This window comes from Rhea americana, unplaced genomic scaffold (genome assembly GCF_003343005.1).
Source record: "Rhea americana isolate MKP2758 unplaced genomic scaffold, rheAme1 scaffold_45, whole genome shotgun sequence".
Lineage (NCBI taxonomy): Eukaryota > Metazoa > Chordata > Aves > Rheiformes > Rheidae > Rhea > Rhea americana.
Window position 1 is genome coordinate 4,784,775 of NW_028186590.1, and position 25,890 is coordinate 4,810,664.

Genomic DNA, 25,890 nt, shown 5'->3' on the forward strand with positions numbered 1-25,890 from the left:
CTTTTATTGTGTCAAAAAATAATTTTCACATTTAAGAGAAGAAGAAAATCAGAAGAAAGAATACAAGAATGACAATGCCAGAACTTTCAGAATTTCCTAAGCTTGTTTTCTATTTTCAAGCTGAGTGTAATTTATATCATATTTTAGCTTTTAAGGTGAAGTATTTTAACTGTGTAGGACCCATTAGTATTAAGTATGCTGCATAGCTGCAGTGCACTGGTGCTTTGAAATTAAATCTCTTTTCATCTTCAGTTTTTATTTCTGGTGTTACTGTCTGGCTCCCAAGAGGTCTCCCAGGTTCTGTGATTATGCCCTTGCCGCTCTTACTCTGTCTAGTGGCTTGCAAGGAAACCTCTTGTACGGCTCTGGGTCAGTGTCTGCAATGATGCTGCCTTTGTGGTAGATCTGTCCATTCAGTCAAACTGAGTTTTGGCTGGGTTGCCAAACGGGATGCTTTTCATGTGTTTCAGTTAGTACTTGCAAGTGTTTTTTCAAGAATTGTTATTAACTAGAATCCTTAGTTGTTTAATGCTAACTCTCAAATGTAGTACGCAGCACACACAAGAAAAAGTTGTTGTAATGATTTCCTTGAGCTACTTGTGTATAAAGTAAGCCTGTATTTAACTGATTTTGTTTTGCTGAAATCATAGAATCATAGAATGGTAAGGTTGGAAGGGACCTCTGGAGATCATCTAGTCCAACCCTCAGCATAGCCCATAYGGGGATCGAACCCGTGACCTTGGCATTAGCACCACCACGCTCTACCCAACTGAACTGAGCTAAACCTGCCCCCCAATCTGAACTGAAATTATTGATCAGCATGGAAACAGCTTTATGTGGTTGAGGAATACAGCATTTTCACTGGTGCCTTAGGCTAGAATAGTAAATTACAACAGAGCGGTGGGTACGCCCCAAGGAATTTTTACAGCCACTGTGCTTTCTACATTTTAAAATGTGACTGACTAGTGTATCTGAATGAATGTACAAGGAATCTACATGAATTGCTTGTGCATTTCAGAAGTATTTAAAAGATGGAGTAGAATCCTCTTTTTGTAAGTGACTTTGCTGGATAAATAACATGATGATGTATGATTTGTTCTCCAAAATTGAGGAGAACTAAAGGAAGTAATCAGCTTAGTTGTATCAGATGATTTGGTGAAAGAATGACATAAAATACTTAATCCAAAACTGTTCTAATACTGAACAAATTTATTATAAGCCTAACTTGCAATTTTCTTGGATAACAACAAAAATAGTAGTAGTGTGTTATGGAGAATTAGTTTGTACAGAGACCAGCATGAAACTATAGAAAGGCATTTTGGGGGAGGGGTGGGGAGGTATTTTGTAAGGCGTATTTTTTTTTCAAGTAAAAAAAAATGCAGTGAAGTACTGAAAGAAAATGATGTGGAATTATCACCTACACACACACACACACACACACACACACACACAAACACACACAGATTATATAAGCTAGGTATTATTCATTTTATTTTATCTTATTTTTTCCCCTTCTGTTCCCAGGTTCCATGCGGTTGCCCATCATGTAATTATCTAGATAAATCTTTTTCTCCTCCTCTGAATTTTTTGCTCCTGCTCTGTTTGTAACAGTGCTGATGCTATCTTCTTTGCTTATGTTGATAGCAATTTAYATCACTTTAAATAGCTTTTGTCTCCTCTTGCGTTGTAGCCACATTCTGTTTTCACTTGCAAGTCTTTCCTCTCTACTTTTCTCTGTTTGCTCTTGTAATGTATAACATCAGAAAAGCTTTAGGCCTTTTTTCTTTTGGTGATGTTATTTGTTATTTGCTTGAGTTTATTTTATTATAAAATTTTGATTAATATGGACTTACTTAGCTGTTTAACACCTTTATTTCATCTTTAATCTGCATTTTGTAATGGTACCTGTCTGCACAGATCATTCTATAGGTTTGAGGCATAATGTACAGTTAGAACCACAAGTGCAGGAATACCAGATCTCCAAACTCAATAACTGTCAGTGTCATCAGAAGTTTTTTTTTCTTTGTTTGTTTGTTTGTTTGTTTGTTTGTTTTTTTTTTTTTTTTTTTTTTTTTTTTAGATTTGGGAATTTTTTGGTTATATTTTCAAGAAATAGTATGTGTTGCATGCTATTTCTCAGTATAACTCAGTACGCATTTTCAGCCAAGGAGTTAGAATTTACCTAGTGTTTGAGTGGGATAACATTTGCATTTAGAATTTTGATATGATTATAATTTCCCTAGAATAAACCTATTTGAAGTACTTACTATTCCTACAATTATTTTCAATCTCCAGCTGAGTTTTACAGTTGTAGCTGGAATGCATCCTATGTATATTTTATTCTCACATTGTGGACAGCTTGTTGTATTTTTCTTGATTGATTTAGGAATACTCTGGAAATAAAATAATTGATGTTATTGAGTTTTCTAAGCAAAGAAAATATTACCCATAATTTGTTTAATAAAGTCATGGTAAAGTTGCCTTTTGTTTTCTATTTTTCTAATCTAACAGAAATCAAAGGCAGAAGAGAAAATCAAGTCTGGTATTTGAAAATATCAAAACTGGCATTGGCTTTTGCAATTATCCACTCGAAACCACCAGGCAAGAGCTGTAAAGAATATACTGAGCATCTTGCCAAAATTGTATCTGAACAAGATTTTGGATGGAAGTCAAAAGTTGAAGCACTGGAAGCTGAAGTTCTTCGATTACGTCAGGAACTTCTTTTGAACAAGATCTGTCCAAGATTCTACTTGGAAAACAGTAAGTTTCTGAAATGATTTCTGACTATGTTGCAATAGAAAGGAAACAAACTGCTTTCATATTGTCTACCCCACTGCCTTTGCCTAGATACTAGTGCAGAGTGCAGTGTCTCAAAGTGTTATTTAGTACCCCAACACCTGTATGTCATTCTTGAGAGATTTTTATTTAAGTTCAGTAGTCATTCCAGGCACTTTGTTTCAGTGCTTCTGTAATTGTATTAGAGGAAGGATTTGTTTTGTTTTTACTGGTGCATAATGACTTTTTCATAATGAAGAACTTAAGTCTTTTTGTTTTGCCAAGACGAATTCTGACATTTTTTTTCATCTTAAGCCTTTACAAGTTCATATTGGAATTGGTTTAAAAAGTGTAYGTAGGGGGAAGCATTCCTTGAACACATCAGATTATTTCTGTTACTTGGGCACACAGAGAGAGCCTTCTTGCTCCTCTCTCTGAGAGATCAATGACACAGGAGGAGTTTGGAAATCAGGCAGTGGAGTATGTCTCTGGGTTCTGGAGAAACATCCTCTTGGAGATACGGACGAAAACTCTCTAAAGTGGAGAAGACAGTTCATACTTGAAGGTATCTCTAAAATCAAAATATCTAGCTAATTGCTTTCTAACTTKTGATTGTTAGAAAGTTCTCTGCTCAAAAAATTTGATGAGGCCTTTATACTGGAACAGTGGTTACCTTTGGAAAAGATTTTGGATTTTAATCTTTTTGACCGGGAGGGGTATATTAGACTTTCAAGTAGAAGTTTTAATGATTTCTTTTTAATAAAGCCTTCTCTAGAGAAGTGATTTTAATGACTATTCCTATTTAGTTGTTGTTTGTGTGTTCTGGCAGTTATTCAGCTTATACRCTATCAGAAGACTAGAAATTAAATTGATTCATCTGCAACCTCTGCATTCAAAATTTAATATTTTGTAGATTTTTTTTTATTACATACTGTTGAGCTGAACAATACTTATATCTCATTTGTCAAACAAGTAATGAGCTATTTTCATTGTGAGATAGGCAGAGAAAAGCATCTGTCCATGGCAAATAACATCTCTTCCAATGTATATTAATTCTCATTGCCCTAGTCACAGTACATTTGGTTCATAGACCTAAAATGAGCTAAATCTCGTCTAATTTTAGATGTCTATAGATGCACGAACTTCTCTGTGATCTCTTCATTGTCTTTAGATGGAAGTAACACACAAGGTACAGTTCAGTTGACCCAATTGTGATATCCATTGATATGAGGGGTAAATTGTCCTCAGAAGATAACCTTCCTGCCCTACTGATAAGGGACCATAAGGGACCGACTGGCTTAGATAGTCCCATGATCCCTAACAACATCTGTTAAGCGAGGCTGTGCTCTTTTTCACAGATAAGCTGTTAAGATCTCTTATGGTCTTAGCAGCCTGGTCAGACATGACTTGAATAGTTGACCAAGCCTCATTGTTCAGTGAAGTCAAACATTAATTTCAGGCTTTGTTTAACTAATGAAATCACAGATAGTAGAGAAGATATGTTATATCTGTGCTTTATTTCAGTTCTTCCAGAGGACCAATACCCTGTTAATCTAAAGGACCAAAGTGTAGCTGCTTTATCCTTCAAGTATTTGTTTTTATGTATAATTACACTTAATAAACCTTTTAGCCAGAAATATTTGATGCTGAAATATTTATAAGAGCTCATATCATTTCCTCCTACATTATATGCTGTAGGACATAGTATTCCACTTCAATTTCTTTTAACCACTTACATGAGAAGGAGCAAAAATGTCTAAAAATTTGGCTTGTATTAGTCTCTCTCTTTATACAGGTTTTCCATAACATTGCAGAAGATCCTTTCTAGTCTTGAAAATTAACTTTGAGACTGCTATTTTTGATGGCTATTCTTTCTTTTACTGACTTTTTTTCTCCCTCTAAGCTTAGATGGGCGTATGGATTCTTCCCATTTGAACAGTATATTATTTTGCAAGGAAGATATTCTTCATCAGACAGATTTAGCTGCAGGTGTTGGTTCATGGTTACAGTTGTGTTAGAGACAGATATTCAGCCTGTTGTCTTTGAGTTAAGAAAGATCTTTACTGGTATCTGATGATATATCTGTTGATGAGATCTGTGCACTCTTATGTTGGTCCTGCTGGCAGTGTTTATTGAAAGTACCTAACGTTGCTACTTAAAGGAAGAAGATGTTTGTAGAGCAGAGCCTTCCTGAAATAAGTGTGACTTTACTGCTGAAATCTGCTCCAGGGAGAAGTATTTTCCTGTCCTGTGTGCTTTGTCAGTTTTGAGATTTTCGAGTTCATGGAGGTTAGATACTAAGAGGTACCTGCTACAGTGATAGGAAGCACGAAGAATTTTAATATAAGTTGAAGCGGAAAGTGGTACAAGTAGTGGTCCATCCTYTTCATCTGAAGGCTACTACTGATCTGTTAAGCCATTGTTACGGCTTATTATTAAGAGTATATATCTTGCATTTGCTACCTACCTACAGCAGAGTAGTTGTCTTTAGTGTTGAGGATAACTGTGGGCTTGTTCCTGGGGCCAGGTAATCTAAAGATATTATGGATCTTTTTTCTCCTCCAGTTGTTTCTCCAGCCTCAGTTTTTCGTTTGGCACTCTGCCTAAAACAAAGCAGCTTATAGAACGGTTGAAACCCTTAGCTCTTGTTTGGCTCCCTTGTGTTCTAGTTAACACTTCTGTAGGTGCAAGAGTACCAGTCTTTCACAAAATCCATCACCAGAAAGATCTCATGAAGGAATAAAATGTGTTAAACATCAAATATTGCATATCTATTTCCTACTGCATATTTAGAGCTGAAGAGTTAGAGTTCTTCAACCAAGGTTCACTTAGCAGCTGTACCTTCCCTGCTGTGCGTTCTGAATCTGAGGGTGTTCCTTTCCTGCCTGCTGTTAGTGATAGTAGGTCTTTCAGAGGCTTAGGGAATGATTAGAGACTGCCCGTTGAAATTTATTTCTCTCATGTGGGAAATTTGAGAGGCCCATGAAGGTGTAGTGTACATAAAGGAGAAAGAACAAAGGACCCATTTTTAAATATGTGTTGTCTAAATTATTTTTATTCTGCCTTACTAAACTCTTGTCCTCTGAGGCCCTAAAAATTTTGGGTTTCCTTGCTGAGGAGGAGGAGCATGCCTTGCTGCAGATAAACAATCTGTTTTGCAGTATAGATTGTTACAGCTTACTGTGTGGTTTATAAAATCTGTGTGGTATTCAGTGACTCTGTTTTGTCTGGAAGCTCATTATTTGACTCAATGTATAGTTGCCTTTCTGAGTACAAGGATGCTAGTATTACTTTTATATAATGGCACTTCCAACTGTACATCAGCCATTCAAGGAGGAAAAGCAAATCTTTTTGTAATTTTCCATTCATTATTTTTGGTACCTTACCAATACTATCCTGACAACTATGAAGACCCATGGGTAGAAAAAAAAATCAAATCAAAGTTTCTTGCCTTTCTTTTGATTAAGATTAAAATTTGACAGAGAGAAGAAGAGAGAATCACTGGCATTTTTCCAGAAATAAGAAGCTAAAGCATTTGAGCATACTGTTGTCTCTTTCTTTGTCTTTTCATGTAGTTCCAAAGCAGAGAGTCTTACAAAGCACTGACTGATTGATTCATGGGTTGAAGCACCTATCCTCTAAGGCAAGATTCCTTAACCATTATCAGCTCATCAAATCAACAATCATATTGTTACTTGGCAGCCTCTATTAAAGAGATCTGAAAAGCTTGCAGCTGTTTTTTCCAACTCAAGAAGACATAAATGGAATACTTTACCCTTTTTTGTCCAGCATGTATTTGGGGAATGATGATTTAGAGGATGAATGTTTATTGCCTCTGTTGCTTTAGGCCGATACACTTGAAGGATTATAATTGAAGATACAGCCTTTTTTTTTTTAACAAAACTTTTACACAGTATATTCTCTATTCCTTATCTTCACTACTATCTTGGTTCATATTATTTCCTTCTTAGTTAGTGGATAGGAATTTATAGAACTGCTTGTTCCTCTAATAAGTAATCTTTTCTTCTCYGCTTTTTTAGAATTAGTTTATTCTTCCATTCACTGAAGTTCTCTCCTGTTTTCTCAGCCTCCATAGTAGTAGACAGCTACCAGCCCCATCCTTCCATTGGGGGTGTGTGTTAGGGAGATGCTGAACTCTGAATCAGAACACRTGATTAACATAAATGTACGATTTTTAGCTGTCCTGAGGTTGCATTTGACATCTCAAGACACTTCCCCTAAATTTTGCTTCCGTGTGCTGAGACATTTGCAGCAACTTGTGTCCCTTCGAGGAATAAGATAGGGACAAAAGAAGTTTGTATCCCTTACTTCTTACTGTCTAACTTTGATTTAGCCCTTTAGCTGTACATGTGGAAAAAGGAGTAGTTTCCTTTGTAGGTTGTTGTGAATGGAGACATTTCAGTCTCGTTTGCTCTTGCTGGAAGCTCAAACTTTCTGCAAAAGCAGAAACTCAGGATTGAGCAGAGGATTGTAACCAACCAGCTCAGCAGCTGAAATAAACTCATCTCCTTAGGTTTACCAGCAGCCTTGTTTTGTGCCACAGAATTCAGCCATCTTTTCCTTTCCACTTCTTTGAGTTGCTTGTTCAGTAGCAGAAACTTCTCAACTCAACTCAACTTTGACCCTGTTAGCATTGCCCTGGAGGCAAAAGAGGGAGTCAGGTAAGTTCTGMTTCCATGAGAAAAGGAAGAGTGCTAGCCAGTCAAGACCTTTTCTGAATAATTTGATTCAAGTCTCTGAAAGGRCAAGACTTTCCACAGTGACTTAAATAACTTCATTGGTGGTGCTTTTCCTGTCTGCTTACATARAAAGGAGCAATAGAGGAAAATCACTGGTGTCAGATTTTTCAACTCATTTTCGGAGAGAGATGAACCAGATAAATTCAGAAAGGGCAGATCAAAACATATGCATTCCTTAATGAGTATGTTATCTGCAGCCCTGTAAAGGAAACTGCTGCTTTAGTGGAGGGAGCAGCCGTCCCAATCAGACTGAGTAGTAATAGTAAAAACCTATTAGAATATTAGGAGAAATGACTTTCCTCCCCAGAAGGTATACAACTGGTGTGAAATGTTTACAACTGCCTAAAAGAATATATAGCTGAACTTTCCAGTTCCTTCAACGTGGTGTAGAATGGGAAATAGAAACGTACCCCTATAACCTGAAAATTCTGGTTTACATATAGCTACTTCTTCAGGACTGTATGTTTGAAAGATTTACTTTTTTTAGATTGTAGTGTCCTGTCACCTACTTTTTTTCTGTGGCATTTGGCAGGGGCCAAGGAATGCAAAAGGACAGTTGCAGAACTGTCAGGCTCTAAGGGGCATCTCTGGCTTCTTTCTTTTTCTAGCTTCCTTTTTCCAAAGTGAGCAGATTCCCTACTGGGCAGCAGTCAACACTCAGTTTGATGTYGGTATGGAAAATAGATCTGATTATTTTTGTCCAGTGCTTAGGGAAGTGGTATGTCTACAAAAGTAGATTCCCTTTCCTCACCCAGTAAATGTGACGCACTCTATACAGACCCATAAGAGGCAGCTGAGTCTATTTAACCATCATCTCAGCCTTTTCTCTAAGGCATGATGGTATCAGACAGACAGAGCTTCAAAAATAATCTGTCATTTGACATCTTACATATGCTAGTGTACTCCCATTTTTCTATCAGCAGTACTAATGAGAGTAGGCAGCATTGCAAGGAAAGTGTCAAAACCTAARAAGTATTTTATTTTATTTATTTAGGAGGAGAGCAAGGAAGTGAGAGAACAGATATGTGAGTTGACAAAAATGGGGTTAAAAAGTTTTTAGTGCCAATTTATGGGAACACAGCTCTTGGAATAAGATGATGAGATAAATCTGTTCCCCTTAATTGTAGAGACACAATGGGGAACTTTATGAAAGCTGAGGCCTTTTCGGGATAATTAAATAAGTCAATTTGCAATCTGGAAAAAAACACCAGCTGGAGCATAATGATTCACTGAAATCTCAGAGTGCTGCTCCTTCCATGGATAACAGGTCTGTTCTGCTTGTGGAAGCTTCCTCCCTTTGAAAGCAGATGCTCTCTGTGTTGTCAGGTGGCATTGCTGCAGCTGTTCTAAGCACATACTTGGGGCAGAGGGAAGGAGGAGGACATTCATCCTGTTCTTTCCAGTCTTCTGTATAAGGAACCCATTCAGAGACAGAAACAACTCAGTTCTGCCTCCAGGAGAAGGGGTTTGTGATTGTCTCTACCTTCCCTGCTACATGTTAAGCTCCTGATGTGATGCATGGTGATTTTTAGGAATAATGTTCATAAAAGTGACTGGAAATCAAAATTAAATGCAGAGCCGCTGCCTTTATTTTCAGGAACAGAGTGGTAGTTTGTGGGAAAACTGAGTATGTATTGTAGAAATTAGTTTAGGAATGTGGCTGTGGTAATGGGGATCCTCTTGTGATTCTAGTATGGGGACTAAATCTCTTTTCCTCTGGAAATATTAAAGTTCACTTCAGCCTCTAAATCAGGATCTGTGGTTCTTATGTGGTGAATGACAACATGTGTAAGAACATTGATAGCTACCTTTAACTATCAGGTATGAGAAGAGTTCAAATATAGAAATGATACTCTTTTCTCTTTTTTGTCAGGATATAGGCATTAGCATTCATGCCTGTTAATGTGCCTTTAGTTAGGTCTTAGAATCTTACTGAAGAGGCTTGCTGGTATACAACTAGTTTATATACAAACTTGGTTCCATTTGGTGGTGCGAAGTGCACATTTAATTACTGTGTTCAGTCAGGAAACTTAATTTTGAATTCCTCAAGCTGATTTTTTTTTTTTTTTTTAAGTAAAAGTTGTGCTCTTTTATTCTAAGAGTGTATATTTAGATGTGTAGTGCTGGATTCTTTTGTTTTTTTTTTTTTTTTGGGGGGGGGGTGAGAGGCTTCTGGGAGTATATATGAAGAGCAAACTTTGTAATATTCGATGTTCAAGAAAATAAACATTTTTGGGAATTCTTCTGCTAACTGGTTTCTTGGGGACTCCACCTTATTCCTTCTAAGGTCACAGAGAATAACTTTGGAACTACATTCTACTCATTACAGTACTATCCAGGTCATTGCTGCCTGCATTTATTTATAATTCTTGTCTGTTAGAAGAGCTGACGTTTTTTGACAGTGCAGACTGTTTTTAGTAAGACCTAATATTGTATTTCCAATTCAGACAGGTAGTCTTCACAGGTAGTTCACTAAATATCTTGAAATATTCCCTCTCTAGTTTAATACTCAAATTCCAGTCATTTCATTGATGTAGTCAGTATTTTAAAGAGTGTATCAATCTTCGGTCTTGAGATTTGCTTGGTAAGCATTAGTTGACCAAAATCTTTGTTGATCACCTGATTATAGATCCTTCCTTATGACTTTTTCATTTTTCATTTGACTTGAACCACAAAAAAATTGCCTTCTACCTTCTACAGAAATTCTCTAAAAAATAATGTTTGTATCCTCAAAATTCTTCTCAGTTATTACTGAATTCTAAATGTTAGATGCTTTGTGTAAGTAAAATCCCTAACAGATTGAAGTATCTACTTTTAAGATTTCCCAGAAACTTTTAAATCCTAGCACTAAAGAGTTAATTTGAGAATTCTAGGTACTCYGTCCTGTGTTTATTTTTGTGAATTACTCCTAAATGAGACAAAGCTTGTCAGTATCAAATACTTTACCTTTAAATAGAAGAGCTTTCTTTTCCAAGCTGCTTATAAAAATCCACTGAAATGCAGACACAAAGTGCTTTTTTTTTTTTCTTTTTTTTCCCAAGATCCTTGAATAATAATGACTTGAGTATTTGAGAGACTTGGACAAAATTGCTTTTATATATACAGAAATAGGCCTTGCTTTCAGATCAGGACAATCTCTCAGTGTGATAGGTAGAAGTTCATGAGAAAGAAATTGAGTTTTATGGGGTTTTTTAGAAGAGAATAAATTTGATTCATCATCTATGGAAAGTGCACTTGTAACGAATCAATCAGTGAAGATTAAATGAAGGATAACAAGAGTCCTGAAAAATCCAGAAGTGAAGCAGAAATGAACACAATGGGGGGAAAAAGCTGAATCATTTCTCATGTGTTTTCTTCTCTTTTCAAAAGTTATTGATTGTACACCTTGGATGTTTTTAAAATTGTGGTTATTAATTTTATTTTATAAATTAACTGTATTTTTAGAAGTGGAACTGAGTCTATTAATTTTAATTAAGTTTTAAGAGAGTTTTAGATGTCTAGTATTATTGTTTTTGATCTCAGGTGGTAATCTACGTATATACTCATGAAGCAAGAGAATGTCTAATGCTTGAGACTGTAGTTAAATATATGGTTTTTTTTCTGTGTAGAATTCAGATTATCTCTTCACTTCTTCTCACATCTGCCAACTTCAAGCTTGCTTTCTGATTTAGAATCCTTGCTCATGGTATTGCTGTAGGTATATGAAGTTTTGCAAAGGACTTGAAGGCCATTTTGCAGTTCCACAGCAATTTCATCGGTTGGAGAACCCACTTCAATTCTTAAATTTTGCAGACGACTTTCCTCATTCAAAAGCTGTCCTGTCTATGTCAGCTAGAAATGTAGTATCTGAGACAACATTACGTCCAACCCCCTTCCCATCCCAACTACCACATGGGTATTATAAATGCTGTTTTTTCTGTTTCACCTAGGTAGGACCATGAAAAGTATCATTTCCTTGTCTTGTCACAGCTGGCAGTGGGTACTCTGGAGAAAATGGTGTTTTTGTCGTCTTAAGTTCAGATCTCWCAGATATTTCCGTATCATTTCTTTTCTTACCTTTTCCTGTCTTTCATTCCCCTTTTCTCCCCCATCTAGCAACATTTTTACTTCAGCAAATCAACAAATATACATGTTTTKGCACACATTTCTGTGCTTTGCTTCTCTTGAAATTACTCCCCCTTGAGCAATTTTCATGTAGTCCTGTGGGAGTAAAAACTGAACAAAATACCCATGCAGTGATATTATAGGAGTAGAAGCTTATTTTCCTTAAAAAGCAACAAAATATATATTCTTTTTCCTGGAATATTTTTTGCTCAAAATACTGGGGAAAGAAGACATGGAAAATTGATTGCTTGTTTTTGTTAGTCAGACAATGTGCTTTGCTTGTTTGCTTGTTTTCCAAGTTTGGGAATCCAAGGCATTTGAGAGCAGTGTTAATATCTAAAATGCTAGGTTATCCTTACAAGCCCTGCTTCTCCTGCTTCCTAGAAATGTCAGTTGATTTCCCTGGCAGTTCGCTTGTTCGTCATGAGTCAATTGGTGCTGATCTTGTTCAATGCCTGAGTATGTCTGATTGTTAAAGTCATGGAATTGGTAAAGTCATGGAGCACCCCTCCACCCCCAGTAAATAAATAAATAAATAAATAAAGCTTTATTTTAATTAGGATGCTATTTCTGAGGTCAAAACTCATCTGGTATGTGTTCAGAAACAGAAGTAATAGTCAGAATTCAATTATAAATTGTGTATTTATTGAAATCTGCATAGACTTTTTCTGAGTAGTCTTTCATTAATGATCATAATACTGTACATTGTTTGTAGATTGCTGCCCTGTGACATTTCATGTGTTAAAAATACCTTTTTTAAGCTTGTCAGGGAATCTTCTGTTTGTTTAAGCGTATAAAGCCAAAAAGGTAGATCGATGTGAAAGATATGGACAATATACTTTTTTTTAATGATTTATTTTTTACTGATTATTTCAAAGGAAGTTTCCAGAAGAGCATAATTAAAGTKATGTATGCAACAATATGTATTTCATTAGTTTAGTGTATAAGAAAGGTTAGGAAGCATATAAAGACTAGCATATTGTTGCAATGGATCTGCGATGGTTCTTGGGGATTTTTTTATTGTCACTTTAATCTCTTTCAGTTGAAGCATTTTATGAACCATACAAAATGATGCAAGATTTGTTCTGCTGRCAAAAATATCTCCTTTTCAATTGTTCCTTTTTTTAAGTAGTAGCAGAGCTGGCTACATATTTTGGATTTCTTTTCTATTTCTTTTTAGTTGTGTTGTTTTGATTTGAGGGAGGTTTTTTTTTTAACATGACGTTTACATATGTGATCCATTTTGGAATGCTATTTTTCTTTTCCCTCAGGATAAACAAATGCACGGATTTGCTATTGTGAGTGGATAGTAATATAAAAATGGTGTACCAAGTCACACTAAAAATCTTCCTAGTATGGTGACAGTAACAAGGTGGCCCTTAATAAAGGACATAAGAACAAAGCAAGGATACTTTACTCTCATACAGAGAGAAATTGAATACTCTCCCAGGCTTTGAAGTTTTTTAGCATCACCTGAAAACCCATATTTAAAGCACAGATTCAGACATCTTAGGAGCTAATATTTTTTATAGTCAGCCTTGAGTAACTGGCACTTCAAGAACACAAGGCATCTTCTCCTAAGGCAGGTACCTCAACTAGACCAGAGATATACATTGAATGCAAAGGGAACTGAGTGAGTACTTTAGAGGTAGACCTCTATAGTACAGGCACCTCTGCTGAAAGAAATCCTACTGGTAGCTTGTGAGAATTTTYTCATTCCACAGCATAAACGGAAATAAACAAACTTTCTTTATTTGYTTAAATCGTAAAGTTAAAAACAAGAAACAAACAAAGCCCTTTAATGTAAAAATATTCCTACAGATTGGGAAGACTGATTATCTGATGCAATTACAATAACAGCCTTTTTTCTATTCTCTAAAAAAACCCCTAAGTTCTTGGGGATAGAAGCAGTGGAAAATGTTTTGACAGGCAGAATTTGCATACATTTTCTTCCTGGGAATATGCATGGACATACAAATATCCACTTAAATTGTCCATATGAAGACTTTGAAGTCATCAGGATTTCTAAACTCACCATTACTGTTAATATTACCGTCTACATGAGACATCTGGGTCACAAATAAAGTCTATTGACTTTATCTTCTGAAAATTTTGACTTTAAATTAAACATGTCACCTTCCTTCTCCGCTAAATTCTGGTGGTGTGGAATTCGTGGGGAACGAGCATATGTTTATGACTTGCAATTTTGCATGGAACTAAAAGGAGAAGGAGGTAAATACATATTTATGAAAGTATCTTCAGTATTATAAATGTAACTTTCACATTTGTATTTCAGGAAAACCAGGTGCCTCTACTGAAAATCTTCTGGTTCAGGAATGCACATACCCTATGAGTTACTCAAGCCAGCTAGAAGACTCTGGGTGTGATGTATCTGATGACTATACATTTGATTCTTTAGGCAYAGCTTCTGATTTTCAGCAATCTGAGCATAGTCTTGACACTTCCAAATATTGTTTGGAAATAGTTCCTCCATTGAATATTTGCTGTACTAACAAGGAAGAACCTCTGACTGCTCCAGTACAGTTTTTGCAACATCTGCTTGAAATAAGAAAACTGTCAGAAATAGGAATTCTGCAAGCAGACTTCACAAAGCTTGAAAATGATTCTTTCACCATATGCAGTTCTGTGTCTCAGTTGCTTGATGGACTAACTGTTTTTTACAACAGTCCTAAATTTCCAGTTTCAGATATTCTCTCTGAAGCAATTTGTGTTTTGATCAGTTTAATAGCTGATACTAAGTTATCTAATCATGTTCTGAAAAAGTGTTTCAAGAAGCTGGAAGAATTTAAGAAAAAATTAATTCAAATTATTTTAAGAAACAGCAGTACCAATAGGGTAAGTTTAAAGCATATTTTCTATACTATTTCAGTGTAACATAAAACTTGAATTGATTTTTTTAATATTAGTTTGGCTTATGATATTTTGAAGAGCACTTTTTATAGAATAGATCATTTTTGTAATTGTTGTTTTGTGATATAGCCAATAAATGTTTTAATGCATTTTTAATTTTTTTGTTCAAGCATGCAAGTTCTCCTCATCTATTCCTGCATACAAGATTTGTTAAAACCATTTAAATCACAGATTAAAACAACTTTTTAGAAAATACAGGTGAAAAACATGTTTCTCTTTCTATATGTGAATATAGTCTAGATATTCACAAAGTAATGAGTAAACAATTTCTTTATCCTTTGTTGTGCACCTAGATTAAATGTTTTGATTTGCTTCAGACACTCTACAAGTTTGCGAAATGCATTTAAAAATATGTTAACAAAGAAAGAATATATGCCATGAATGGCATGTCCCTGGCACTTTCATCAAAGAAATCTGAGATGTATGTTGTCTATATTCATCACTTTGTGTTCTTCTATGCACCTTCTTACTAGTTTCCTCATCCAGTTGGCACATCACTAGTTTCTCTTCACAAGACTTTACACAACTAATGCATTTCATTGTCTGTCTTAGAATTTTTGATTTTTATTCTATCTTTTAGTAGTATGAYTGGAAAAAAAATAGTAGGGCTGTTTGAGATTTAGACATCTAAATTTGTTTTCTACATATAAGTAACTGCAGTCCCATCATAGTCGATGAAGATTATATCCTTATAATCAGTGGAGCCTGAAGAATGATTCGGCTTACTAGTTACTAGGTGTTTATTTTAGGATGAGCTTTCCAGTTCCTTTGAATAAAAAGAGAGCTTAGACATCTGCTACACCTGTAAACATATATGTGCATTTGTCTTAATTTAATGAATCCTGCCCACTGTGTACTAATTAGCCCAGAATGCAAATGTCAAAAAATTTCATTAGCAAAACAAAAAAGGAGGAGGCGAGGATACGCCTGTATTTTSGTTACAAGTAGCAGAATTAAAGCATTCAAAAGGAACTATTCATACACTGTGATTTTTCCAGAAYTATAGCCTTGGGTATCTAATATCAAGGTGCTTTCTATTCAGTGTCAACCTGGTGTGATATTTAGAGGTGTCCCTGGCCAGTATTTCAAAAGGATGTGAGCCATCAGACATCCTAATTCTGTGGTGCTAGGAATGTGGAGTTACTCAGGTGTGACTTAAAAGGGAATTTTTGAACCTTTTTTTTTTTTTTTTTAATTTTAGGAGAATATCTAAGAGATTATCCAAAGAAGGATTAGTCATTGATTGGAAAAGTTTGGAGAAAAGAGAGAAGGAAAAGCAAAGTTGTAGTTAGAGATATGACATTTTAAATGGGGGAGAATCTGCTAGTAGATCAGAGAAGTTTGAAGTCTTCAAAGTGCTCTTAGAAATCTTTCAGAAAGAGCGAAGTATGTCCACATAATTTGCAAATGGCATCCTTTTTGTAACTATCTTCACTGAAACAGGTGGCTTTCATGAGATGTTTTATGACCACAGTGTTGACCTAGTAAGAGATAATCCTGGTAGTTCCTAGATCTCTAGGGAAAAAGTGAAGATGTTAATGTAGTAATCACAGTATTTATAAAGCTTTATCAAAAAAATAAGTTTCTTCAGAATGTTTTAATTGAATCACAAATGAAAAAAATGGGTGGAATTTAGAATTAATAGTGGAAATTATGCAACTAGTTCTTCATGTGCCATGTACCAGATATCTCCCAGAGACACTTTATGTTTTAATCATCACTGTTTATTCAAGTGGTGATTGAAATGTCAAGATTATAGGTTTAAAATAAAATTACCATTAATTACAGTGCTGTCATCTGGAAAGAGTGGTAAACTGCATGAATTTTGATTCCAGGAGGATGCTTAAATGACTGCAGTACAAAAATATTAGAAACTCTGTTGTATCTAACGCTACCGAGTGTTGAAAAGCACTGGTACAAGCTGCCATTAATGCACATGCAGTAAACTCTCTCTTTGCCGTTCTCACCTATAAAGCTGTCAGGAGCTGTCAGGGAGGACAACAGGCCATGAGAAACACCTTCAGAAAGTGGAAAAAAGGCAAAATGACTGTGGATTACTTTTAACGCCTCATCTCCAAAAGCAATCGGAGCATTTTGCAGGGTAGATTAAATAACTTAAAAGACCTCTGAGAATTGGAGAAGACATAATTATCTCAACATTAGATGTAAAGGGGAAAAAGAACAGTAGTAGACGTACTAGCTATAATTGCCAAGTCCTATTGTTTGTGATGTTTCTATTTATGAAGCAATAGAAGTACTGTAGGATCCTGCAAAGGCTTCTACTCAAAGTTCTCTGTGTAGATTCAGTTGCCTAGAACTGCATTTTGGCTAGAAGTTTTTAACTTGAAACAAACTGACATAAATATTAAAAAGAAAAAAAAAAGTCATGAGAGATAGAATAAAAGGAAATATACTTAAAATATAAAACCATTTAAAATCAAGAACTACAAATAAAAGTAGCCTCTTGAATTTCCCTTACTTTTCCTCCTTTCCCTCATCTTTGGGGAGGCAGCTCAGAAGTCTGCATGCAACTGTTAAGCACACCAGATGTTTGGGAAGAAGCCTTCTAGAAGGAGTCTTAAATCACAGCTGCTCAAGGTGGATCCTGGGTGCTACAAGGCTAAATCTTCTGCTAGAAGGCCTGCCTTTACAACCGTAGATTGACATGATCTTGCAATCTTCTATAGCTACCACAGAAAATCTTGTGAGGATCTGCAGCTTGATCCTGTGTCTAATTTGGGTACAGATGAGCTGTTGCTTTGTGTTGCAAAATCTGTGACAGTCACTGCCGATCTAGGGATCAGGTACTTTGTCACTAGTTCTTGACTATTCAACAGTGAGAGTCTTAGAGGACCACATGCGTCCACATTGGTGCCTAACCTTTCAGTGTGTGAACAGTTCATATTAAGAGTCATTCCACTGTCGACAAAACCACTGTCTTAGGTGTGCAGCTCCTTTTTTAGTCCTGCTTAAAACAAGAGGAGGAATGCGAAACCTATGTGAGACTGGATTTAGTTCCTGGAGCCATAGCTCTACTTTTTAAATCAACTGTTCTCTGATACCTAACCAAACAGACATTATTTCTCTCAGAGAAAACTTCCATGGAACCTGCAGTATATAATCACAGCTCCAGTGGAGTAGGAACTTAGTGTCTCTTCTCTTTCAGAGAGGAGGCAMAGAAATGTTTGTCTTACTTAATCTATCAATATGGGAAGGGACAACAGCTATCTCCTTCCTCTTCTACTGAGACATAGTGTATGTGCATCTCTCCTGTTCATCTATGAACATCTCCATGATGTGTCACTTGAGGTGGATCTGTTCTGTTGAGGTTCATCTCTGTTGTCCAGAACGCCTTGGAACAAGGAATGCTTTCTCCTGTTTTAGAATATTCAGGTCAGAGGCACTGAGGGATTTCTAACCCCCTGTGCTGTTCAGAATAGCATATATGTTGCATACTTCTATTGAGGATTTTGCACAGCTCATTGCAGTAAGTCACTTGAGAGGACAGCAAATTCTTTTTTTCCTGTGCAACATTCTGGATCCTGTTCATCTACTGTGGTGAGCCTGAGCTTTCCAGTTTCATAGCACGTGCAATCAGCTTTAAAAGTCGAGTCCCTGCAATCCAGTAACTTTATACATATTTTAATGCTATCCCTTTTATATACAGCTATTCAAAATAAGTATAAAACAATTCTTGTTAAGGAGTTTACTGTCTCACTCTCTATTTTGGAGAGAAAAAAAAAATACTTTCTTATCTAGTTTCCTTCAGTGCAATTAAGCTGTTTACTAGGCTGTAGTAGCTAAATACAGTCACAGAGTGCTGAATTATGTAGTATTTATGCAATCCTGAGTGTGTGATCCTTAGTGGTGCTGCACTAGTTGCAGTTCCTCAGCGTTATTGGCAAAATTTCAGTTCACTGGTTGTACTTCTTTTAAGTGAAGCAGATACTGTAACTCAGGGCAGGCTTTCACACTGGGGCCTATATGGAGATCTGTGTGTGTGTTTTGGACCTCTTTTTTTAAGGAGTTAATCAAAACACTGTGATGGAAGAGATGCTACATCATTTTCAGGATTCTAGAGTAAAGTTAAGCTATTTAGGGCTCTCAGAAAAGACAACTTTCTGGTGTCCCTCTTCAACAAATACCTCAATTATCTGCCATTGTCACATTTTCATAATCTTTCAAACAGAACCCAGAAAGAAAARGAAAGGGGAAAAAAGCCTACATTTCAGTAAATTGTGGTTGTTTGCTTCTTCTGGTGTTATGTTTATTGCATCAATACTGCCTTGAGAAGATGCTGTCAAGAATCATGAATGGCCTACTCCACTTAAAAGTTGTATGCCATTTCCATTCCCTTTTTTCCCTTAACCCTTTGGAAATTGGCTATCCTACCTAAAGCTATTTGTGTTGGAATATCTGGATGGATACCAAGACATGAATTGAGTGTCCAGGGTCTTGTCTTTTCCATCCTGTTTGGGCCTTCATTGCCCCTTCTTTTTTCTCTCTTCTATTCAATCTGAGAGTATGTAAAATTTTATAAAAACTTAGATGTTACTGATGATATATTTAGTAGAAAAGGAAATGCAAGAATTCTAAGTAGTACTTTAATGCTTTTTCAGATTTTTTTTTCTGAGAAAGTAGTCACAATTCTTAATGAAAATATCACATTGAAATGTAGCACAGCTCACAGATGGTGAGCAATGTTTGATTTGGGGGTTGGACTAGATGATCTCCAGAGGTCCCTTCCAACCTTACTGATTCTATGATTCTGTGATTCTCATTGCTAATTATAAAATGTATGGAAGCATGTTTGTACATGTTAAAAAACAAAAATTAATCAGAACCAGGGTTTTCAACTTTTTTTATCTGGGATGCAATTATGTGATTCATTAATGACTGAAATTGCCTAAGAGGAGAGTAACCATAACTTATTCTGATGGCTTTATTACATGCAGTAGTGCTCAAACTAACTCTTGGTGACAATAAATTCTCCTAGACATATATAGTTTGGAATATCTTTTGTCAGCAACTGCCAGGAGAGTACTTGACTCATCAGTTTTGCCTGTTCAGGGACAAATAATATTTAAAAATAGATTTACTCATGTTTCCAACGCCTTCCAACTATGAAATTAGTGGGCTTTAGTTTTCCTAAATTAATTGAATCTCAAGGGGAATATCATGGCTCTTGAGACACAGTGCATTTTGATCGGCTGAAGAACTTTGCTTATATAGTGGAACAGCAGTTCATTTGTATGAATATTAATATGTTATACCAGGATTTTATGGTCTAGTAAGAGTCAATGTTTGAATCTTGATCATTGAATTAAGTTTTCTTAGCAAGCTGTTGTCCTGTGTAAAGAGCTATTTAAGTGAAATTATAATCAAAATCCATTGTCTTCTAAAGCACCAAAGTCTAAAGCAGTCACCAAATTGACTGACTGTTATTTACTTCAGTAAAGTATATCATAAGAATAATCAGACAGAGGAATGAATGAAGAAAATTTGGCGYGCCTTTTGGACTCTTGTCCCCCTTCCTTCCTCATCCTTCCTCAGTTAATACACATAAAGCTACAATTGTTGAAGAGTTACAGGACTAAGTTTGATGGATTTTTCCTACCATGGGGTAAAGAAGTTTCACTGATGGTTTCTAATGTGCCTGTAATGCTGTATTGGCAAGATTGAGTTCTCTGTCTAGTAAAAAAGCACTATTAGTGTCTCTTTTTATCCARGTGATTAACTAAAATTCAGGGTGTTACTGGTTATTTCTGCTAGGTGGAGGAAAAAAGTGATGGAATGGGACATGCTTTTACCATTCTGTTGATATACAAATTATATATACAGGAGCCCTTTATGCAAGAATACAGGGAGTTCTAGCTTGTGTTCAATATGATAATGTTTATTTATCAAGAGCTTTTTTTTTTTTTTTTGTATTTCTTTTGCCTCAAATCTATCTCCAATGAATGTTTTCTGTAAAAGCCTGCTTAACTTTCTGTAGCATCACATTATCAGTATTGCTGTCTTTGGCATGTCTCTGTGATGTTTTCAGCTGAGACCATGTGGCACAGTTGTGTAAACACCTTTGTCTTTCACTTATCATACCTGTGTAAAAGCATTATTTTCTATCGTTCCAGCAATATTACTGAACAAAAGGGATAGAATTATTCTCTCCTTTTGATGTTAGGGTGTATAACATTAGGTAGCTATTCAAAGAATTGATTTATCTGCTTTAGCCCCATTATATTACTAACCCCAGCTGTTTGGTTCATGTTAGTTACTTCCTGATGGAGATCTATGGTTGTTCTTGTGTAAGGCATGTATTTCTCTTCCAGAAGTTCAGAATTTGTTTTTTTAACCGAGATGATGCTTTTTTTGTCTCAGGGGAAAATTACCTGTTGTGTCCTCTTGGATTTGAGGATGGCTGTATATCCCAAGTGGAAAATTTGTGTTGGGTTTTTGGTAAGAGTCCCCAACCATTGCTTAAATGTTTTTGCATTCTTTAATGAAGAGAATCTTAGGGGTTTTCTGTTTATTCTTTTGCTTGCAACTAATGAACCTTTTCTCATAGCTGCAGTTTATCATCTTTCTCTAAGAAATCTTTTTGTGTGACCAAATAGTGTTTCTTGTGTTCTTATGATGATAGAATAGAAATTAAAAATAAGCTAGATAGTGTTATTTACAGCCAGTTCCACAGAGAGTTCAGTTTTCCTTTGCCTAACTTTTTGGTGCTTAGCTGCAATAGTGAAATCCACAGCCCTGAAGAAAGTACCTCTGTTCTCTTTATGTAATGCATGCCAGTTTTTTGGCAGCTGTGAGTGGTATTCAAAATAGCCTACACATTGTGGACAGAGGGGAGGAAGGAGTAAGATTAGGAAATAAATATTTGAAATAGGTATTCTTTTCCAGGTGCTGTCTGTAGCTCTTAGTCACTTAAAAGAGGAYCAGTTCCTTCTTTAGGGAAAAAGCTAAAAATTAAAAAGTGTCTACTTTATGTATTTTAGCCGATGACTGTTTCTAAACACTTCTCGTGTTAAAGCTTGAATCCATGTATTTTCCAGTGCTGGGCTACACTCACAGTTGTTGCTTATTGACTTCTGGATCCATTAATAGGGCGTAGTGACTCAGTAGCAGCAGGAGAAACAGGCTATTCTTCCTTCTTGCAGGCTTCTGACCAGGACTAGTTAAGAAGTGGAAATCAAGAGAAACATTGATTTTAATCTCTTGGGCAGAGGAAGATGCATCTGGAGTGCATTCTTCCTAATCAGTACAATATTTATTTATTTTTTTTTTAAACGGGCAAATGCAACATCTGCAAGCATTCTCCAAATTGAAGTTTTTGTCTGATAGTTTCTTACTCTTTAGAACGTTTACTGGATCTGGCCTCTTGGGTCATTTAGATATGGAGATAACTACTCTGTGAATCCCAAAACTTAGGTTCAAATATTGAACTCTGCCGAGATAGCATTGTTTGAAGTAAATTTATCGGTCAAAACTGGTGCCTGTAGCATCTCCGGTGTCTTAAGTAGTTAGCTGGAGTTCTTTGTAGATCAGTTACTTAGTCTTTAAATGAATTGATGACTTGTCTGTGTGGGCTAAATGGTAATGTGTTTTCTATAAAGTTGAACATTGGTGTGAGCAAGGATATAAGCAAGATGCTTACTTTTGATGTATGGAAATGGAAATTACCATGTTGAGGTAGAAGCTTAAGTTAAAGGACTGATTTACAGCTCTTTAAAGATGTCAGGTTCACTTTTTAGTTAGGACAACAACAACAAAAACCCCAAGCCCCCAAACCTATACACAACAGGGTCTGTTTTACCTCTTTTTGTAAACAAACTTTATGTATTTATGTATTTTCACCAACACAGAAGAATATAATGTGTTCAAATTAGGAACGATAAGATAAATCTTTATCCTATAAAATTGAATAAAAAAACCCATGTGAAATTAAAAGTTTAGAATCAAAGACAAATGCATATACTAGCTTGAAAGTGGTGTTATCATGACTGTAAAATTTCTAATATAGCATGCTATATATTAGAGAGTGAAAGTTAAGAGGAAGTTGTGTGGATAGTGGGTTATCTCAATAGCATACAAAGCTTTAGAGCAAAGTTGAAAGAAAGAAAAAAATRATTAAAGATTCATAAGTATATGATATAAAATGCAACATGAGTTTACCGGAGGTAAGCTGTGGCAGAACAACCTAGTGGCATTCTTTGTAAGATAGACTGTGTTTATAGATGGAAGATTTGGTAGCTCTTATCTGTCTGGCATTYATTAAAGCATTTGATACGGTACTCGTACTAGAAAATATTAGTGAAACTGAAAAACATTTTCTTTAATGCAGTAGTCTTTTGGAATTGGATAAGGAAGTGGCTGAAGAAGTAACAGCAAGTTGTGCTAGGTACTGAGTGCTTATCCTTGACAGGAAGAGGGGAAATGTTTGTGTATGTCAGTCGATCAAAGGGGACTTTGACTGACTTAAGCATAGTCCAGTCTCTGCAGCTGCCAGAGCTAGTCTGAGTCTATCCTCCTTACTTCAGCAGCTATAGCTATCCCCTGTGCAAGGAAGGGGAGCAAAAACACATAGAAAATAGTCTGGGAAGCCTGCCCCTGCCGGAGCACTGGATGGTGTGAATAAGAAGTAAGGGGGGCAGATAGGAAGATGGCTGCAAGTGTGTGCAAYGAAATCTTCACAGTGATGCCTGCGGTCTCTCAACTCTTCCACTCCTTCCTGTTGTGGCAGTAGCAGTGTGGGTGATTGTGTTAGCCTGCGGACAGGAGCTAGCAGATGCATTAATTATTGTATGTTTACTTAGGAAACTATTACTTGGTTGGATAAAATGTTGCTGGATATTAGGAGCCAGCAGGATCGTGCTAATCAGAGAATCAGAGGGTGTCTTTTAGGCAGCCATGGAAAGATAAATCTAAGAAAGGTATTTTCAATCTGTGAGTGAAAGACGTCCACCCTCACACTTCTGCTCCCACATACCAGCTTCATGGACAGCAAAGGAGACAGGGAGTTCATGAAGTGCTCCTTCTTGGASATCTTCACTCCTCACTCCACAAATCCATCAAAGCTGCACTTAAAATTGCACATTCCTTTCAGTGAGTACCAGAGTACCAGAATCATGTTTTTCCAGCATCATTCACCAAAGCATTCCCATTTTCAAAACATTTAACAGGCTGACTGTTCCCCATCCCCACCTCCTGCACTGCATGCAGTCATGGTATTACCCCAATACACTTCCCAGAAACCGAAATAGCTTATTTTTGCTTTCATTAATTTCCCCATCCCCACCTTTTCTTTTGTTAGAAAAATTGCACGTGCCTTTTGCATTTTAGTTTGATTTTTGTAAACATTCATGCTACATAAATTAGAATGTGTTGCAAATAGTCTTGGCTCTATTGTATGTTATGCTGTCTGTTAGAATAGATTTCAGCCAAAACTCTGCAGCCAAAACAGTACTGAAATGTTCTAATAAAAAAGGCAGCTTGCAGCAGTGCAGCTAGATGATGGTCCTAGAAGAGAACACAAGGTTTGGAGGAATGGAAAGATGCACAAAGATTATAAAGGGGTAAAGGGAGCACAAGCCTTTCAGATGAAGCTTATAAAACAAAGAATTGGAATAATATGTAGCAAATTACCAACACTTGAAAATAGAAATAGTAGCATAAGCAATGAGAAGAAATGACAACCATGAAATTAGCAAAGGAAGTAACATGACAGTAAGATAAGAGAAGGGATACTAATACTCTCTGTATAAAAATGAAAAATATGACATTGATGAATTGGGAGTGAAAGTTATGATGGATTAAATGGGCAAAGTAAAGGAGTGATGTGACTCTGARGGTAAAATTGTTATTTTGCTTGTTTTTAACACCTGCCTGGTTCCTCTACAATTTGAGGATACTTGTTTAATTACTTGCCTTAGTTCTGCATTGCCAAATATGCCAGTCCCTTGAGGAAAAGAGGAGAGCTGTTAATTGGCATGAAAGTTGTAGATTCGTCAAACAGAAATTAAGGTCCAGTTTTTGTAGTTGCAGGGTGCAGTGAATCATGCAACTCATGCAGGGATTATTTTGCTTCTGTAAGAACTGATAATTTTAAAACTTGAGTTCGAGATAACCTGTTATTAAAGAAAAATTTAACACACTATGATAAATGAATTCTAAATAAATAATTCATTGTTCAAAAGCTGTTCAAAATTACTTGGAAAGAGAAGTGGAGATTTCAAAGATATATGATCCACTAGGCTTCTTTAAAATGAGTGTCTGATTGTGAGGGGGGAGACCAGATTAGTATGTCTGAGGAAGCAGAACACTGATTTTATACATTAATTTTTGCAGCAGTCAGGTAGACAATTAGTTCACATGTCTTTGTCAGCCGCTGGTTGCAGCATTGCTACCTCTTTCTCAAGAAAAATGGGAAAAGAGAGGCAGCTGGGGAACGGAAGGAGGGCTAGGGGCAAATGATACAGTTCCAGAATAGCGTACTGGGCTCCATTGTTGTCTTGTTTCTGATAACCAGTATGACTTTCAAAATTTAATTTTGTGACTATTTTTTAACAGAAACTCTCTAAACAGCATAGATTTAACTTCATCTATGCCATTAAGCAAGCTCAAGAGATTAAAAGATTCCTTTTAAAACTTTTATTTGATGGATTTGAGAGCTGATGATATTTTTTTTAAATGAAACTGCATATTATTTGAACTATTATCAGTTTAAATGTTTGCCATTGTTTCCAGAGATGAATTAACGATACAGGAACAACACTTTGTTGCTTCTATTGCAGACTGAATTCCTATTTAGTTTCTACATTTGAATTGTTGCTAAATTACAAGTGCCTGTGTGAAAATTGGGGAATATTGATTAATGTCTAATGAAATTTCATTCATTTTTTTTACAGATGTTAAGCATGTTATGTGTGACTCCTTTCTTTTTCCTCTAATGTAAGATTTATTCACACTTTTCATGTAGTAAAGCTCAATGTAGAATAGAGCTATCCTTGATAAGATGTAGGCAAAACTTCTTCATTCTGCACAGAGAAACTTTAAAAGCATTTAAAATAAAATAGCTAAATTTACTCTAGTTTGAACTTATTTAATATAATCAGTTCAAATGGCTTTTGCAAAACCATTATGTAATAATTTCCACTATCATTCTACTGGAAAAAAAAAGATGGTGATGGTGATCTTACTGGCTAGAAGAGGTGATTTGTGAATGGAGAAGTTGATAAGCTACAAAGGGTAGACTCTGAAGTGTCTTCAGAGTATGTTTCATTCCTTCAGTTATTTGGCGCTTTTTTTTTCTTTTTTTTTT

The 25,890-nt window shown here is 36.0% G+C and overlaps 1 protein-coding gene across 1 annotated transcript in view; it reads left to right on the forward strand.

Annotated features, from left to right (window-relative positions):
• The first annotated feature begins 2,468 nt into the window (after window positions 1-2,468).
• MEI4 (meiotic double-stranded break formation protein 4) overlaps window positions 2,469-25,890 on the forward strand; it is a 60,784-nt gene continuing 37,362 nt past the window's right edge. The window contains exons 1-2 of the mRNA XM_085316090.1: window positions 2,469-2,760; window positions 13,936-14,495. Of these exons, the coding sequence (XP_085172216.1) occupies window positions 2,469-2,760; window positions 13,936-14,495 (852 nt within the window). The remainder of the gene's footprint in view (window positions 2,761-13,935; window positions 14,496-25,890) is intronic.